Here is a 17,528-nt window from a genome sequence, read left to right on the forward strand (position 1 = left end):
ACTCCATGCACCAAACACCTCTTTCTTGTCTTTCGGTCCTCCATAGTGTCCACTATTTAACGAGAAAGTGAACGGAGAAGCCCATATTACATTTACATTTACATTTATGCATTTGGTAGATGCTTTTATCCAAAGCGACTTACAAAAGAATATCTAACATTCGAACTACAGCACGATTTATACACAATACCTTACATTGAGTGCAATATTCCAGGAAGTAATAAGTGCATTAAAGAAATACTTTCAGTGCAAGAGATACTCTCGGAAAAGCTGGGTCTTCAAGGATTTCTTGAATGCGGAGAGGGTTCCTGTTGCTCCGATAGTGCTTGGAAGCTCGTTCCACCAGCGTGGTACCAGAGATGAGAATAGCCTCAACTGACCTGTACGGGGGGTTGGCGATAGAGTCTATTAGAGGAAGATGTTAGAGTCTATTGAGGAAGATGGGAGCAGAGCCAGTGAATACTCTGAAGGCCATCATTAGTGATTTAAATTTGATGCGAGCAGCTAAGGGTAGCCAATGCTGCTCAACTAAGAGGGGCGTGACATGTGCTCTTTTTGGTTGGTTGAAGACCAGGCGTGCTGCAGCATTCTGAATCATCTTCACGAGGTTATCCGCATTGATAATTAATAGGTAAATGTGGGTGTTACGGAGCGGAATATGAGGCTGGTTCACCTGCCTCTGTGGGGCTCGTTCTGCCTCTTGGTCTTCCCCTAGCTCCTCGCACTTTAACAAAATGTATGGAAGCAGCTCTCTCCCTGCTGCCAGTTTCTCCAGCTCCATAGAGTTTGTATTGTACCTTGTTCCTCTTCTTCAGGGAACAGGGGTAATATAAATAACCTTAAGCTTTTGAAATTACGGACTTTGATCTGGGACACTACCTTAGAATAGTGCACTATGTAGTGAATAGGGCACAGTTTCACACACAGGACTGAATCCGTGGGTGGCGTCTGTCTGACGTCAGGGGAGGGCGGGGTTGGACGTGAGCGGGGTTTGTGGGGACTGTCCAATAGGAGACCAGCTGTTATGATTTTCCAGTCCATCGTGTGTGAGGGGGCGGGTGTTGTGGAGCGGAGAGTGTGTCTGAGGAAGAAGCGGGAACAGAGCCGCGTGTCTGAGAGAAATCAAGACCTGTTTTTACTGAAGGTAAATATGTGTATAAGATATTTACACCATGTTTTACTGAAGATAAACGCGTTTAAGATATTTACACCCCCTTTATACCGTGTTTTACTGAAGATAAACGCGTTTAAGATATTTACACCCCGTTTACACCGTGTTTTACTGAAGATAAATGTGTTTAAGATATTTACACCCCGTTTATACCGTGTTTTACTGAAGATAAATGTGTTTAAGATATTTACACCTCGTTTATACCGTGTTTTACTGAAGATAAATGTGTTTAAGATATTTACACCCCGTTTATACCGTGTTTTACTGAAGATAAATGTGTTTAAGATATTTACACCCCGTTTATACCGTGTTTTACTGAAGATAAACGCGTTTAAGATATTTACACCCCGTTTATACCGTGTTTTACTGAAGATAAACGCGTTTGAGATATTTACACCCCGTTTATACCGTGTTTTACTGAAGATAAACGTTTTTAAGGTATTTACACATCGTTTATACCGTGTTTTACTGAAGATAAACGCGTTTAAGATATTTACACACCGTTTATACCGTGTTTTACTGAAGATAAACGCGTTTAAGATATTTACACACCGTTTATACCGTGTTTTACTGAAGATAAACGCGTTTAAGATATTTACACCCCGTTTATACCGTGTTTTACTGAAGATAAACGCGTTTAAGATATTTACACCCCGTTTATCCCGTTTTTACTGAAGATAAACCTTTTTAAGATATTTACACACCGTTTATACCGTGTTTTACTGAAGATAAGCGCGTTTAAGATATTTACACCCCGTTTATACCGTGTTTTACGGAAGATAAACGTGTTTAAGATATTTACACCCCGTTTATACCGTGTTTTACTGAAGATAAACGTGTTTAAGATATTTACACACCGTTTATACCGTTTTTACTGAAGATAAACGTTTTTAAGATATTTACACACCGTTTATACCGTGTTTTACTGAAGATAAACGCGTTTAGGATATTTACACCCCGTTTATACCGTGTTTTACTGAAGATGAAAGATCAGAGAGACTTTTACACACCGTTTACACCGTGTTTTACTGAAGATAAATGTATTTAAGATATTTACCCCCAGTTCATACCGTTTTTTACTGAAGATAAAGATAAGAGAGGCTTTTACAAACCTTTTATACGTTTTACTGAACATAAACGCGTTTAAGATATTTACACTCAGTTTTTACTGTGTTTTACTGAAGATAACGTACTTTTAGACTGTCGTCTAATCAAAGTTATCTTAAGGTTGAAAACTAAATTTGAAAAGACGTCCAAACACAGACGTTGAAAAGACGACTAAAAAAGTCACATTAAAGACGTCCTTTTGAAGCCGTTACTTCAACATTGAAATCACATACTAAATGTCATTCAATAAACACTGAATTAAAGTTGAAAAGACATCCAAACATAAACTTTGAAAAGACGAGTAACAGAGTCACATTACAAATGTACTTTCAAAGTACAGTAGGGTCCATTAAGAATTTAATGGTTCAGACTGGATTTTAATGGTGTCTACATCTAATAGTTTTCATCATGTAACCCATTAGCACTTAATGGTTCCTAATAGTTTATCCATTATTTCTTTTAATAGTTTCCATTATGTTACACTTCTATTAGTATTTAATTGTACCTGTCAGTTCACAATCCTGGTTGGAAAAAACATTACACCCGTAGGTAAAAGCAAAATATTTATAAACATATTTATATTTATTCCATTAAATTTTTGTAATTAGCCCAAAATATGTGACTCAAACATGACATACATGTATAAATAAATAATATATATATATATTCATTTTTTTTTTAAAGAAACATATTATGACATGAATGCAAAGGTGTGTATATATATTCTGTATACAGTTTTTGTACTAGTTAATGTACTTGGAACCATAAGGGGCTAAAATGTATCATTACCATTAGCTTTATATATACCACCCCAGTGACAAACCATTTTGTACCCTGTGGTGACTAAAGTGTACCAGAATTATTAACACAAATATTCATAATGGGCGGCACGGTGGCGCAGCAGGTAGTGTCACAGTCACACAGCTCCAGGGACCTGGAGGTTATGGGTTCGATTTCTGCTCCAGGTGACTGTCTGTGAGGGGTTGGTGTGTCCTCCCCGTGTCCACATGGGCTTCCTCCGGGTGCTCCGGTTTCCTCCCACAGTCCAAAAACACACGGTAGTAGGTGGATTGGCGACTTTCCATAATCAACAGTGTACGAAACAATTACTTATGTAAAAAGGCAAAATCAAAAATATAGCACTTTTTAAATTAATAAAAATCCACCTGAAGAGGAAATATGCAAAACTGACATTTTAACATATAGATTAAATTTTACCTTATTTTTAAATCTGTTTAACCCAATACATTTAATTAATAAAATATGACAGTGGAAGGAAAATTATTGCTTGTGTTTTCAGTACACATCTTCTGTTAGAATGAAACTTGAAAATAGTGTACTGTCAGTCATAAACCACAGGTTATACTGTACATGTCCATGCACAGGCCAATGTGTTGTTTGAGTTTGGCAAAGGTAAACTTTCTATGCAGAAATTGTGTGCATTGGTTCAGTGAAGGCATGAAAGGTTTAGTACAGGAGGTTGATCACTCGAGTCACACTCTGCAACTCCATGTTTAAAATGCATCTCTGGGGAAATGTCATGATGTTTTCAGGTGTGCAGGGTATTCAATTTTGAAGTCGTGATACATACAGGTGTTTGTGAAGAAGGCCTCATCTACTGCACTATGACAGCAAACCTCAACTCAGCTTTCACCACACTCTGGCTTCCTCTGGAAACACCAGTTTCCCAGTCCTGATCTTTCAGCTGAATTATCAGATATAATGTTGTAGGTTCACTCTACAGAAAAACAGAAATAGACTTGGCATGACACACTAAGACATAATACTGACTTTTCGTTGACTGTGACTGTTTCAGTTGGTGTGGCAACAGTTTACTTTTTCATACTTAATGAGGGTCAGATTTGTAAGTCAAGAAAAACAAGTTTAAGTCAATGCCTATACATCATGAAGAAAAATGCTTTAATAATGATCCCATACCTTTTAACTATTAATTTATATTGGTGCCCCCCTCTGGAATTTGATGTTTTCTTAGTGTCTGTATGGGTTTCTTCTGTGTGCTCCTGGTTTCCTCCCATGATCCAAACACACATTGGCAGGTGGATTGGCTAATCAAGTGTCCATTGTGTGAGTGGGTGTGTGGTGCCCTGTGAAGGACTAGTGCCCTGTCTAGGGTGTGTTCCCACCTTGCGCAGAGTGACTCCAGGTAGTATGTAAATATTTTGTACCCACCACAACCTTGAACTGGACAAGCAGACAATGAATGAATACATGAATTAATGAAAGCACAGAAGCCACATTGATGCAATAATTGTTAAATAATTTTTTAGGTCAAATGTTTAAATCAAACCCGTAAGCTTTGAAGTCCTCTCTCATCTCAACGTCAGTGTGGCGATGTGTATTTTAGGGAGTACAGCTGTAAATCCATTGCTGAACTGGTGAATTTTGTTCACTGTTAGAATATGGATTGCATCAACCTCATCAGACAACTGTAAAAACAAAGCAGAACACAATAGATGAAAGCTTTATTGTAATAACCCAATAAATTATATCAATAAAGGCAATAGTGTAGTGCAAATATTAATATAATAGAATATTAATAATGGTCTTACAGTAAAAAAACTAATATAAATCTAGTATTATATTATATTATAAATATTATAATAATATTAGAGGGCGGCACGGTGGCGCAGCAGGTAATGTCGCAGTCACACAGCTCCACGGGCCTGGAGGTTGTGGGTTCGATTCCCGATCCGGGTGACTGCCTGTGAGGAGTTGGTGTGTTGTCCCCGTGTCATATATATATATATATATATTACACACACACCTTTGCATTCATATCATAATATGTTTCTTTTAGTTTTCCAGAGGACAATTGTAGCTCACAGGAGAAACTGATCAGATCATTATCTCTGATTGATTTACATTCATTGTCCTCTGTTGTATTTTCCCCCCCAGATGCTAAGGCCATATAACAAAACAAAAAATATTTCACCAGTAGGTTTGGAAAAGGAAAAAAATGGCAGAAAGGTACTTTAAAACAGTTTGAGTTTACTCAAATGTGTGGAAGAACACATTTGACACTTATTCATGGCACACATCAGTTCGATCAACAGTTTGCAAGCCTCTGCTGTGTTGTCACACTTTGTCAATACCTCATTGCCCTCAACAATGGCGGAAATATCAGCTGTATCCTCATCTCTGGCAGCCTGGACAACAATGATCTTCAGGATGTGCAGTGTAGTGAAAGAACGCTCAAGTGTAGTCACCTCAGTTGTACTCCTTGTTGAATTCCAGCTCTGTAAATAAACATATACAGATTATGCACATGTTCTGTTCTCTAAAATATATTTTCTTTAAAAATATTTAATGAAAATCCTTTACAGATTATCAGGTTATAGTACAAACGGTTATACAAACGATTATGCTACAACTGATGCTAAAGATCTCATCTAAAGAAATAAAATTAACCTCCTATCTGCTTTTCTCCCTGCCACCTGCATTTCTCACTGCACCACTAGTTTTCTTACTGCAGTCCATCTTTACATAATTACATAAAGAAAATGAATTAGTTCATGTTCATAGTTAATTTTGAAAAGTTTAACTAACTTCACAGCTCCATAAATAAACTACTTCACATGCTTTTGTTTATTTTTTTCTCTCAGTAAATAGGCTTCTATCATTTTCAATATAACCTCCTTCTACCCATTAATCACTAGCCCAAAATAACTGCTACTCCCTAACAAAGGATTAGTGTATGTGGAATTATATATTTAAAACATTACATTACACCAAAATCCAGCACTGAGATTGAGAATGTATTTTAACCTACTTAGCTAGTACCTTATGTCGTCTTAATGTGTTTAAGCAATTTTATTTCTTATACTGAGGTATTCGCTTCTGTGTGACATAAAACCCCCCAAAAATGCTCACATCGTCTTGTAAAATACGCCATCAAACCACATAATTACTCAAAATACTCATGTATGAGCGACTGTCATATCATTTAAATGTTTTCTGTCAGAGGGGAAAAAAGAGCTAGCTAAAGTTTTTCATTTGAAAAAAATAAATAAATACTACGTATGTAACATATAGCAGTTGATAGAATAACGTACATAACTTTAACGATGTTCTCTACCAAAATACTTATGTATCCAAAAATATATGGTTAACTTGAAATAGTTACGGGATGAAGCTGTTCCCTGAGACCGGTGAGAGCTGATTGCGCCGCGGTCACAGAAAAGAGCGCAAATTTTCTGTGTTTTTACAGCGGTTCGCTTCTGATTATTTATCATAATTTCTGTCGTTTGTGTCCCAGTCATTACATCAATATTCTAAAATATTACAATATTAACAAAGCATATCTATAATTGTGGCATTTGACAATTTAAAATTATTCTATTTATTTAACATTTTTTACAATGTTTACACAATGTTTTTACATGTTTACAACATAAAAATATTTAATTTACTCATATGGCAAAATTGTTAGTGCTATTAAAGGGTTAAATCAAAGTGTTACCAGACCACTACAACCTTGAAGAATATGTTCTCAGGTACACAGATTATACTTTTTATACATGTTCACTGTAGGAATTTGGAGTAAGAACATTGCAGATTTCAGTAAAAATGGTTTTATTTGCAAATTTTTAAAAATGCACAATTCTGAGAGGTATTAAAGGGTTTAGTCAAACTGTAACCAAAACACTTCACTGCAGTCTAGAAGAACATGTTCTCAGGTACCCAGATTATACTTTTCATACACTTTTATTGTAGGAATTTGGAGTAATATCATTTCAACTCTTAAATATGATGCTTAATTGAAAGGTTAAATCAAACTGTTACTACACCACTCCACTGCAGCCTTGAAGAACATGTTCTCAGGTACCAAAGGAATAATTTTCATACATTTTTACTGTTAGAATTTGGAGAAATATCATTTCAAACTCGTATGTTAAATTTGCATACATGGCAAAATTGTGAGTGCTGTTAAAGGCTTAAATCAAACTTATTTCACTGCAGCCTTGAAGAACATGTTCCAGAGTATCAAGATTATAATGTTCATACATTTTTACTGTAATAATGTGGAGTAACAGCATTACAAACTTCAGCGTTCTGTAATTTTGTGTTGTTATTCTTATGAAGGCCATAATGGTTTAATCAAACTGTTACCAGACCACTCTATATACTAAGAGTAAAATATTCATACATTTTTACTGTAAGAATGTGGAGTAAAGGCATCACAAACTTCAAACATCAACAATACAGTTCCATAAATTCCCTTTGAATTAGGGCCTTGTTATGGCGGAAAGGCTTGTGTGGTTTAATCACTTCCAGTGCTATGTCTTCGGGAGCTGTTAGCTCCCAGTAGGATCTTCAAATGCGAACAGGTCTGGATGACGATCTTGACAAACACATTCCAAATACCCATGAGTACAACATTTAAAACTTAATGTACCCTGCCCAGGAGAGGGTTACCAGGGGTTGTGGTGAAATGCCTGTTGGGCACAGAGCGGGGGCGAAGGGGCCCCTGGCATCGTGGACCTTGGCAGCAGAAACTGGGTTTTGGCGCATGGAGCTGGAGCTGATACGGGAGATTGAGAGATACCAGCTAAATATATTTGGGCTTACCTCTACACACATTGTGGGCTCCAGAACCAGACTAGTCGATAGAGTATAATATCTCTCTCCTACTCAGGAGTTGTACGGGGTGAGAGGCACCATGCACGTGTCGGAATGCTCACAAGTCCCCGGCTGGCTGTGCAGACTATTCAGCCTTCTTGGAGGTAGTCAGTGGAGTTCTATAGAGGATTCCATGCACTGACTCTATTGTTTTACGGAGGACTTCAATGCTCATGTTGGCAATGACTGAGAAACCCGGAGAAGAGTGATTGCGAGGAACGGTCTGCCTGATCTGAACCTGAGTGATGTTGTGTTATTGGACTTTTGTGCCAGTCATGGTTTGTCCATAAAGAACATCATGTTTGAATACAAGGTGATCGTACTTGGTACCAGAGCACCTTGGGCCAAAGGTCAATGATTGACCTTGTGGTCGTGTCCTTTGTTCTGAGGCCATATGTTTTGGACACTCGGGTAAAGAGAGGGGTTGAGCTGTCAGCTGATCACCATCTGGTGGTGAGTTGGGTCCTGTGTTGGGAAAAGCTGCAAGACAGACCTGGTAAACCCAAATTTATAGTGAGGGTGTGCTGGAAAAAGCTCGCAGAGGTCTCTGTCTGGATGCAATTCAACTCTAACCTCAGAGAAAACCTCTCACATGTTCCAGAAGAGGTAGGGGGAATGGAGTCTGAATGGACCCTGTTCCAGACTTCCATTGTGGAAGTGGCTGCATATAGCTGTGGTCAAAAGCTTGACGGTACCTTTTATGGTGGCAAACCAAGAACCTGTTAGTAGACACCAGGGGTGAGGGAAGCTGTCAAGCAGAAGGAGATTTTTCAAGCTTGGCTGGCTCGGGGAACTGCAGATTCCGCAGATTGAAACTGGCATGTGACAAAGGCTACAGCTGTGACACATGCAGAAGCGAAATCCAGAGCATGGGAAGAGTCTGGAGAGGCCATGAGAATGACTTCCAGGCAGCCACAAAGAGGTTCTGGAAAACCAAAAATGGTTCCCATTTTACAAGAAGTGGACTGAGAAATTGTGCCAATTATCATGGCTTCATACTCCTCAACCTCCCTGGGAACATCTATGCCACATGTGTCAAACTCAAGGCCCGCGGGCCACATCCGGCCCGTCATACAATTATATCCGGCCCGCGAAATCGTTTTATATATCTGTTTTTAATGGCCCTTTGATATGACGCCCCAATAACACACACTACAAATCCCATGATGCAGTGCAATTGCCGCCAACGGCAAGCCGCGGTTCAAGTTCGCGGTCTGTTGATGTATACAGCGCTAATATCAAATCAAAGCTAGACCCCAACAATGGCCAAGAGAAAAATTGATTCTGAAAACAGAGGCTTTCAAAGCCGATGGGAGAATGAGTATATGTTTACTGCAATTGCAGGTAAACCAGTGTGTCTCCTTTGCGGGATTAATATCGCTGTAATGAAGGAGTATAACCTAAGACGGCACTACGAGACGAAACATGAGAACAAATTCAAAAACCTGAGCGCAGGACAAGCTACAAAATGTAGAGGAGTTGAAGAAGAATTTGACATCCCAGCAGACGTTTTTCACCAAAGCAAAATCACAAAGTGAAGCTGTTGTGAAAGCAAGTTTCATTGTGGCCGAAGAGATCGACAAATCAGGACGGCCGTTTACCGAGGGGGAATTCGTAAAGAATTGTATGATGAAAGTGTGCGACGTCCTTTGTCCAGATAAAATGCGAGCGTTTGCAAATGTAAGCCTCAGCAGAAACACTGTTGCTAATCGGGTTTGTGAGATGGCGACTGAAAACACAGTTGATTGAAAGAGCAAAAGATTTTGTTGCATACTCCCTTGCCGTGGATGAAACTACTGACGCGACTGACACTGCACAGCTGGCGATATTTATCCGTGGTGTGGATTCCAATTTGTGCGTCACAGAGGAAATACTAGACATTAAATCGATGCACGGGACAACGGAAGGAGAAGACATCTTTGGAAATGTATTTCAAAGTGTAACCGACATGAAACTGCCGTGGGAAAAACTCATTGGACTTACAACAGATAGCGCACCTGCTATGTGTGGTGAAAAAAATGGACTGGTGGGAAGGATGCGCTCAAAGATGCGGGAGGAGAACTGTGCCGGTGAGTTGACAGTGTATCACTGCATCATACACCAGGAATCGCTGAGTGCTAAAGTCCTAAAAATGGATCATGTGATGAACACTGTAACATAAACCGTCAACTTTATCAGAGCCCACGGTTTAAATCACCGCCAATTCCAGTCTTTTCTGCGTGAAATAGATAGTGAGTTTGGCGATATGCCATATCATACGGAGGTCTGGTGGCTAAGTCGGGGAAAAGTTCTCAAAAGACACTTTGAGCTGCGAGCGGAAATCTGCCAGTTCATGGACAGTAAGGGGAAAGACTGCACAGTTCTGCGGGATGAAAAGTGGAAATGTGAGTTGGTGTTCCTGGCTGACATAACGTCGCATCTTAGCGCTTTAAACCTTCAACTCCAGGGACGGGAGCACATAATAACCGATATGCATGATGCAGTGAAGGCATTTCAAGTGAAGCTGTGCTTATAGGAGACACAAATGCACCAATGCAACTTGTCTCACTTTCCCTGTTGCCAAGTAATACGGAACCAAGAAAGTGCCACAGTTTTCCCAAATGCCACCTTTGCTGAAAAACTGAGTGCACTGAGTTCGCACGGCGCTTCAGTGATTTTGAGGCACAGAAAAGTAACTTCGAGCTGCTTCGCAACCCATTTGCAGTCGATGTGGAAACTGCACCTGTAGAAATGCAGATGGAGCTGATAGAACTGCAATGTAACGGGACACTGAAGGCAAAGTACGACACTGCGGGGCCAGCACAGTTCACTCGCTTCATTCCTGAAGCGATGCCGCAGCTCCGCCAACATGCGGCTCGACTCCTGTCCATGTTTGGCAGCACCTATCTGTGCGAGCAGCTGTTCTCTGTGATGAAAATTAACAAAACGTCACACAGGAGTCGCCTCACTGATGAACACCTGCAATCGATCCTGAGAATCTTCACAACACAGAACCTAACCCCAAACATAAACGAACTTGTTGCAAAGAAAAGACTCCAAGTATCAGGCTCTGACTAAATAGGACAAGAAAATGGAATGTTATGATTATACTTTTGCTTTAAATTCAATTTATTTATATTTTCAGATTTTTTAATATTCCAGCATGTACATATTTTGAATGTATTGTATTGACAGGATATTTTTTTATGAAGCGCAAAATATTTTAAGTTGAAATGTATTTATTTTGGAATGATATCCTGTATTTTGGTTCATATTAATGGTTAAAAAACATAAATATTTAGTCTGTTAAATAAATGGTTCATGGTGCAATTGAATTTGACACCCCTGATCTATGCCATGGTGCATACACACACAGATGATTGCAGGGGCATGGGAGTTTGCTACTCTACTGTAGACATGCTTTCTGGATTTGGTGAAGGCATAGGATTGTGTTCCCCAAGAGTTCCTGTGTGAGGTATTTTGTGAGTGTGGGGTGCCAGGATTGCTCCGGCTAGCCGTATGGGCCTCGTACTCTCAGTTTGAGTTGTGTTTCAATCCCCGGCAGTAAGTCAAGCTTGTTCAATGTGGGTATTGGACTCCATCAGAGCTGTGCCTCGTCTCCACTCCTTGGTGTTCGTGGACAGGGTGGTGAGGCAAAGCCTAGGACAGAAAGGCTTTTGTCAAGGGGCTTAGCAGGTGGCATCTCTGCTTTTTACGGACGGTGTTGTTCTTCTGGTTTCTTTGCACGTAGACCTCTGCATTTTATGGAATTGTGTTGTTACTTTTAGCTTGGTAGTCTAGATAAATGTTCTTTTATCTTATTTCAAGCCTATTACTCCTAATACTCCTAAATATACATAAATATTATACCCTGTGTACCTGAGGACATGTTTTTCAATACAACAGTGGAATTTTCTGTTAACAGTTTGATTTTTTTTTTTTTTTTTTTTTAAATTTCAGGGAAACTAAATTCCTTCATTTTCTGGACTTTTTAAGGGTTGCAAACCGTTCTTTTAGCCAATCAGGTCTTTTTTTTTTTTATATGAACTGTAGCGAGTTATGTGGAATTAAGTTTTAAATTCCATTTCTTATGGATTTTCAATATCTGCGTTTTGCAGTCAGTCGCCCCTCTTGTTCTCACTTTCTACCATACCATAGACGCACACAGGAAATACTAGTGTACACACCGTTTATACCATGTTTTACTGAAGATAAGGATCAGAGAGACTTTTACACAACATTTATACCATGTTAACATTTACCCTGTCTCTGGATCTTTAGCTTTTTATTGCAGAGCAGAATGATCTAGAAAGAGTGAGAAGAGAAAGAAGAGAGTGGTTGAAATTTTAGAGCATTTTTATTCATAAAGAAGCTGCACAGAATTCTGGGTAATAGCACCAAGTGGGTGCTGCTGAGGCAAGAGTGACATGAAAAGATTGGTCAAAGCAGAAGAAAGAAACCTTGCGAAGAACCAAGTCACAAAGTAAAACCCATCCTCCTCTGGAAGCCATCAAAACAACAAAGAGAACTGTTTACACAAGGAGCGTCTTGTAAATAATGTGCATTTTGTTATCCCTCCTCCACCCACAATATTCCTTCTGGTCATGGAGATAGAACCAGTGAACATTTAGTGTTGAATAATATGAAAACAGATGGGAATGTTGCTCTATTCCTGCACCATAACACTGACTTATTTTTGCTGTTTCAGTTACATTACTAAAGGTGGAACAGACGATAAATTCAGGAGAATATTGGTCACCAAAAGAGAGCTAGGGAGGTTTGAATTGAACTAATTTATCTTTATTTATTGTCTTCCAGGACAGAAGAACATCTCTTAAACGTCTCCTGTTGTCCTCAACATTTCCACAGATTTTCTACACATTAATCAAGAGACATTTCTAAACATTTCCGTCACACAATGTTGAAATCAGGAGGGATTACATATGAGGATATGGAAGGCAGAAGCTCCAGTTCTCAGGAAACTTCCTTGGCTACTCCCCAAACTCGCACACCTGGCAGAAAATCTCAGACAAGTAAACACAAACGGAAAACTTATGCTTGTGCAGAGTGTGGGAAGAGTTTTACTAAACAGGGAAGCCTCAAGAAACACCAACGCATTCATACAGGAGAGAAACCGTATCACTGTTCAGAGTGTGGGAAGAGCTTTACTGAACAGGGAAGTCTCAAGAAACACCAGCGCATTCACACAGGAGAGAAACCGTATCACTGTTCAGAGTGTGGGAAAAGTTTTACTGTACTGGGCAGTCTCAAAATACACCAGCGCATTCACACAGGAGAGAAACCGTATCACTGTTCAGAGTGTGGGAAAAGTTTTAATCACCAGAATAGTCTCCAAATACACCAGTGCATACACTCAGGAGAGAAACCGTATCACTGTTCAGAGTGTGGGAAAAGTTTTACTGTACTGGGTAGTCTCAAAATACACCAGCGCATTCACACAGGAGAGAAACCGTATCACTGTTCAGAGTGTGGGAAAAGTTTTACTGTACTGGGCAGTCTCAAAATACACCAGCGCATTCACACAGGAGAGAAACCGTATCACTGTTCAGAGTGTGGGAAGAGTTTTAATCGCCAGAATAATCTTCAAATACACCAGCGCATTCACACAGGAGAGAAACCGTATCACTGTTCAGAGTGTGGGATTAGTTTTAATCACCAGAATAGTCTCCAAATACACAAGCGCATTCACACAGGAGAGAAACCGTATCACTGTTCAGAATGTGGGAAGAGTTTTACTCAACAGAATAATCTCAGAGTACACCAGTGCATTCACACAGGAGAGAAACTGTATCACTGTTCAGAGTGTGGGAAGAGTTTTACTCAACAGAATAATCTCAGAGTACACCAGCGCATTCACACAGGAGAGAAACTGTATCACTGTTCAGAGTGTGGGAAGAGTTTTACTCGACAGGGTCATCTCCAATTACACCAGCGCACTCACACAGGAGAGAAACCGTATCCCTGCTCAGAGTGTGGGAAGAGTTTTACTCAACAGAATAATCTCAGAGTACACCAGCGCATTCACACAGGAGAGAAACTGTATCACTGTTCAGAGTGTGGGAAGAGTTTTACTCGACAGGGTCATCTCCAATTACACCAGCGCACTCACACAGGAGAGAAACCGTATCACTGTTCAGAGTGTGGGAAGAGTTTTACTGAACTGGGCAGTCTCAAAACACACCAGCGCATTCACACAGGAGAGAAACCGTATCACTGTTCAGAGTGTGGGAAGAGTTTTACTCGCCAGAATAATCTCAGAGTACACCAGCGCATTCACACAGGAGCGAAATCGTATCACTGTTCAGAGTGTGGGAAGAGTTTTACTCGCCAGAGTCATTTCCAAATACACCAGCGCATTCACACAGGACAGAAACTGTATCAGTGTTCAGAGTGCGGGAAGGGTTTTACTTGCCAGAGTCAACTCCAAACACACCAGCGCATTCACACAGGAGAGAAACCGTATCACTGTTCAGAGTGTGGGAGGAGTTTTACTCAGCAGAGTCATCTCAGAATACACCAGCGCATTCACACAGGAGAGAAACCGTATCACTGTTCAGAGTGTGGGAAAAGTTTTACTATACAGGGTAGTCTCAAGAATCACAAGCGCATTCACACAGGAGAGAAACTGTATCACTGTTCAGAGTGTGGAAAGAGTTTTACTCGTCCGAGTTCTGTCCAGAAACATCACTGCGTTCACCCAGAACAGAAGCAGTAGAACTAAGTGAAGGATTATCGTCAAAGATTTAGATTTAATAAATCTATTGGTTCACATTCTTGGGGATTTAAAGAAACCGTATCACTGCTCAAAGTGTGGTTAGAATTTTACTCAACAGGGAAGTCTTAAAACTGCACCACTTCTCACACCAGCAACACCGTCAAATTCGCAAATGATTCCACTGTACTTGGATTAATTTCCGGAGACCACGAGACGGCCTACCGAGACAAAGTGGAGCTGTTGTGGTGCACTGACAACACTCTGCACCTGAATACAGCAAAGACAAATTAGATGATCATTGATTTCAGGAAGGTGAGATAGGACATTTAACCCAGAAATGGACACTGTGTAGAAAGGGTTACAGACTTTTGGTTCCGGGGCATTCACATCGAGGAGGACCTAACCTGGGGTGTGAACATCAAAGAAGGCAGAGCAGAGACTCTACTCCTTAAGGATTCTCGAGATATAACGTTGATCAGAGACTGCTAGTGTCCTCCTATCGTTTTCACTTATGAACTCTGTGTGTTCTCCAGTTGCACTGCAGCACACAAAAAAGAACTGTAGAGGAGTTTGAGGTCTCCAGAGAAGATCGTTGGGTGCTCTATACCTACCCTTAGGATCTACAAAGTTGCCGTTGCCTTCAGAGAGCCTACAAAATTTTTATGGAGGGTTCCCACCCAAGATACAATCTTTAACTCTCAGGCAGACAGTATAGCCCTGTAGTGAGTTAACTACCTTTCATTTCTAATAAGAAATGTTATTTTGTGGGACTTAATTTGCAGAAATTTAGCCTGGTCCCTATGAGTGACCTCATTGCACTTGCAGTCACTTATTTCACTCCCTTCCTCCCAGGATCTCAATCCAGATAACATTTGGTGCCTAAACGTCTGTATCAGGAATTGTAAAATTGACACTACTCTTATTTATGACGGGACCAGCTACCCTCAGTGGAATGCAGAGAGACACAGAGACTCATTTAAAGATCATCTTATGCGCTCTGTAACACTGCTTCATCAGAAGCTCTACAAACCATGGAATTAAACCTTAATTGCCACTGGTTTAAAACAGTTTCAAGTTGCGTGGGGTACACAACGTTGCAAAATTTAATTCCAGTTGGACGATTAAAAATGGAATTATATTCGTGTTTAAAATGACCTTTTGTATGAACTTTTAATCAGGAACCACAAGGATCTCCACATACTGTGTGTGAGTTATTTGGTGAAAAATTATGTAAAACATGGTTTTTAATGTGATATTTCTTTGTGTTAACATATAATCTTTTATATTGCATTTTAATTAATCTCTCAAATGTAATCACCTCACTCTGTCCTGAAACAATATGCTCATGTGTGTAATATGATTGCATTAGGAATATTGTTTGATAATAATTGCAAAATCATGATTCAGAAATCTTGGAAACTCACTCAACCAGAAGATTCCAGGATTTATTCTCTTGAGTCTTTGTCTTGTCAAATATTGTGAATTATATGTGATGTCACTATTTAAGGGAGGTTCTAGTCTAAAAGAACATCCAATCAGAGGCAAGAAATGCTCCAACTCTCAATCCCTGAGGACCAATCTGGCCTTCAAGGCAGAGTTCCTGAGACCTCGTTTTAAAACTGTTGCTGTTGAAGCATTTCAGTGGGGAGAAAGGTTTTCCAAAGAGAGAAAGTCAAGGTTTTCAAAAGGGAAATGTAGAGAGAGATGTTTGGAGGGTTTAAAGCAATGCTGTTCTGAACTGCAAACAGAACAGAGAAGGAAGAGAATGGAAATGGGAAAATAGAGGAACAAGAGAAGTTTCCCTTGGCAAACCTGGACACCCATTTTGGAAGTGAGGCAGAAATGAAGAGAGAGAGGAGTTTAGAATCATTGCCTCAAGGCAATAGAAAATTGCAGCCATAGTTTTTATTTTATTTCCATTAGCAAAATGTTGTGTCATACCAAGAGCATGGAAGAGACCTCAGACCTCTGAGCCCTGAAGTGTGTAACGAGCTTCATCAGGCCCCAGTCTGTGGCCCAGGACTGACGCACCAAAGGACAATCATCAAATGCACCCTCAGAATGCCTACCTGCTCCGACTGAGTGGTCACCATGTCCAAGGCTGTGTCTCTGACAAAGAGCCCAATGGAAAAAGAGAAAGGGCTGCCGTTGCACTGCACAGCTACTAGGAGCTCAGAAAGCCCTGCACGGAAGTCCTACAAGCCATCTCCACTCCTCTTCAGGGACACGTATGGTCACATGGTTTCATTTCATTCACAGCTCAGGAGATTGGTGCTGAATGCTTTGCTGGGATAAACTACAGTCATTTTAGAGTTTAGGGAATTATAGAGAAGTAACCTCGTACATTAATCGCTCTCTTCCTTCATGTATCGCTGTAGTCCGTTTCATTATATGAATGTATAATCAGTATTCTTTGTTGGAGACTACATTTAATAAACTAGTATTTGTGTGTGAACCTTTCTTGTACTGGATTCTTCCTCTCTGGTCAGATTCAAATTTGAAGACAAGAAACTTCAGTGGGTCAGTGAGCAGTTTCATTGAATAAATAAAAAAACTTTGACGTTTTTTGAAGCCTGTACTATAAGTATGTACGCTGAATTTAGAATTAATTAGGCTACTTTACATTAGGACATTTCTGAAACTTGGAATCTCTTATTGTAAGTGTAGTCACACGCAGATAGTGTTTATGCTAAATTTGCCTTCACACAATAATGAGCAAACTATTATGTAATGTCTGAAATCACTCGCTACCCTCCTGGTTTCTTTAGTTGTCTGTAACCCTTATCCAGTTCAGGGTCGTGGTGGGTCCGAAGCCTACCCAGAAACATTGGGCGCAATGTAGGAACACACCCTGGAGAGGGCACCAGTCCTTCACAGGGTGACACACACTCACAC

The 17,528-nt window shown here is 40.0% G+C and overlaps 1 protein-coding gene and 1 pseudogene across 1 annotated transcript; both read left to right on the forward strand.

Annotated features, from left to right (window-relative positions):
- Positions 1-1,071: 1,071 nt before the first annotated feature.
- Positions 1,072-17,022, forward strand: LOC136694540 (zinc finger protein 658B-like). Its single transcript, XM_066668194.1, has 2 exons — positions 1,072-1,144; positions 12,716-17,022. Exon 2 carries the CDS (start codon positions 12,816-12,818, stop codon positions 14,631-14,633), a length of 1,818 nt encoding a protein of 605 aa, XP_066524291.1. The 5' UTR covers positions 1,072-1,144; positions 12,716-12,815; the 3' UTR covers positions 14,634-17,022.
- On the forward strand, positions 9,181-10,975 carry LOC136694880 (general transcription factor II-I repeat domain-containing protein 2A-like; annotated as a pseudogene).
- Positions 17,023-17,528: the final 506 nt, after the last annotated feature.

The sequence above is a fragment of the Hoplias malabaricus genome, chromosome 4, assembly GCF_029633855.1.
Source record: "Hoplias malabaricus isolate fHopMal1 chromosome 4, fHopMal1.hap1, whole genome shotgun sequence".
Lineage (NCBI taxonomy): Eukaryota > Metazoa > Chordata > Actinopteri > Characiformes > Erythrinidae > Hoplias > Hoplias malabaricus.

What these genes read in the sequence shown, in the direction of transcription:
- LOC136694540 (XM_066668194.1), top strand. Translation starts at nt 12,816, where the DNA reads ATGTTGAAATCAGGAGGGATTACATATGAGGATATGGAAGGCAGAAGC.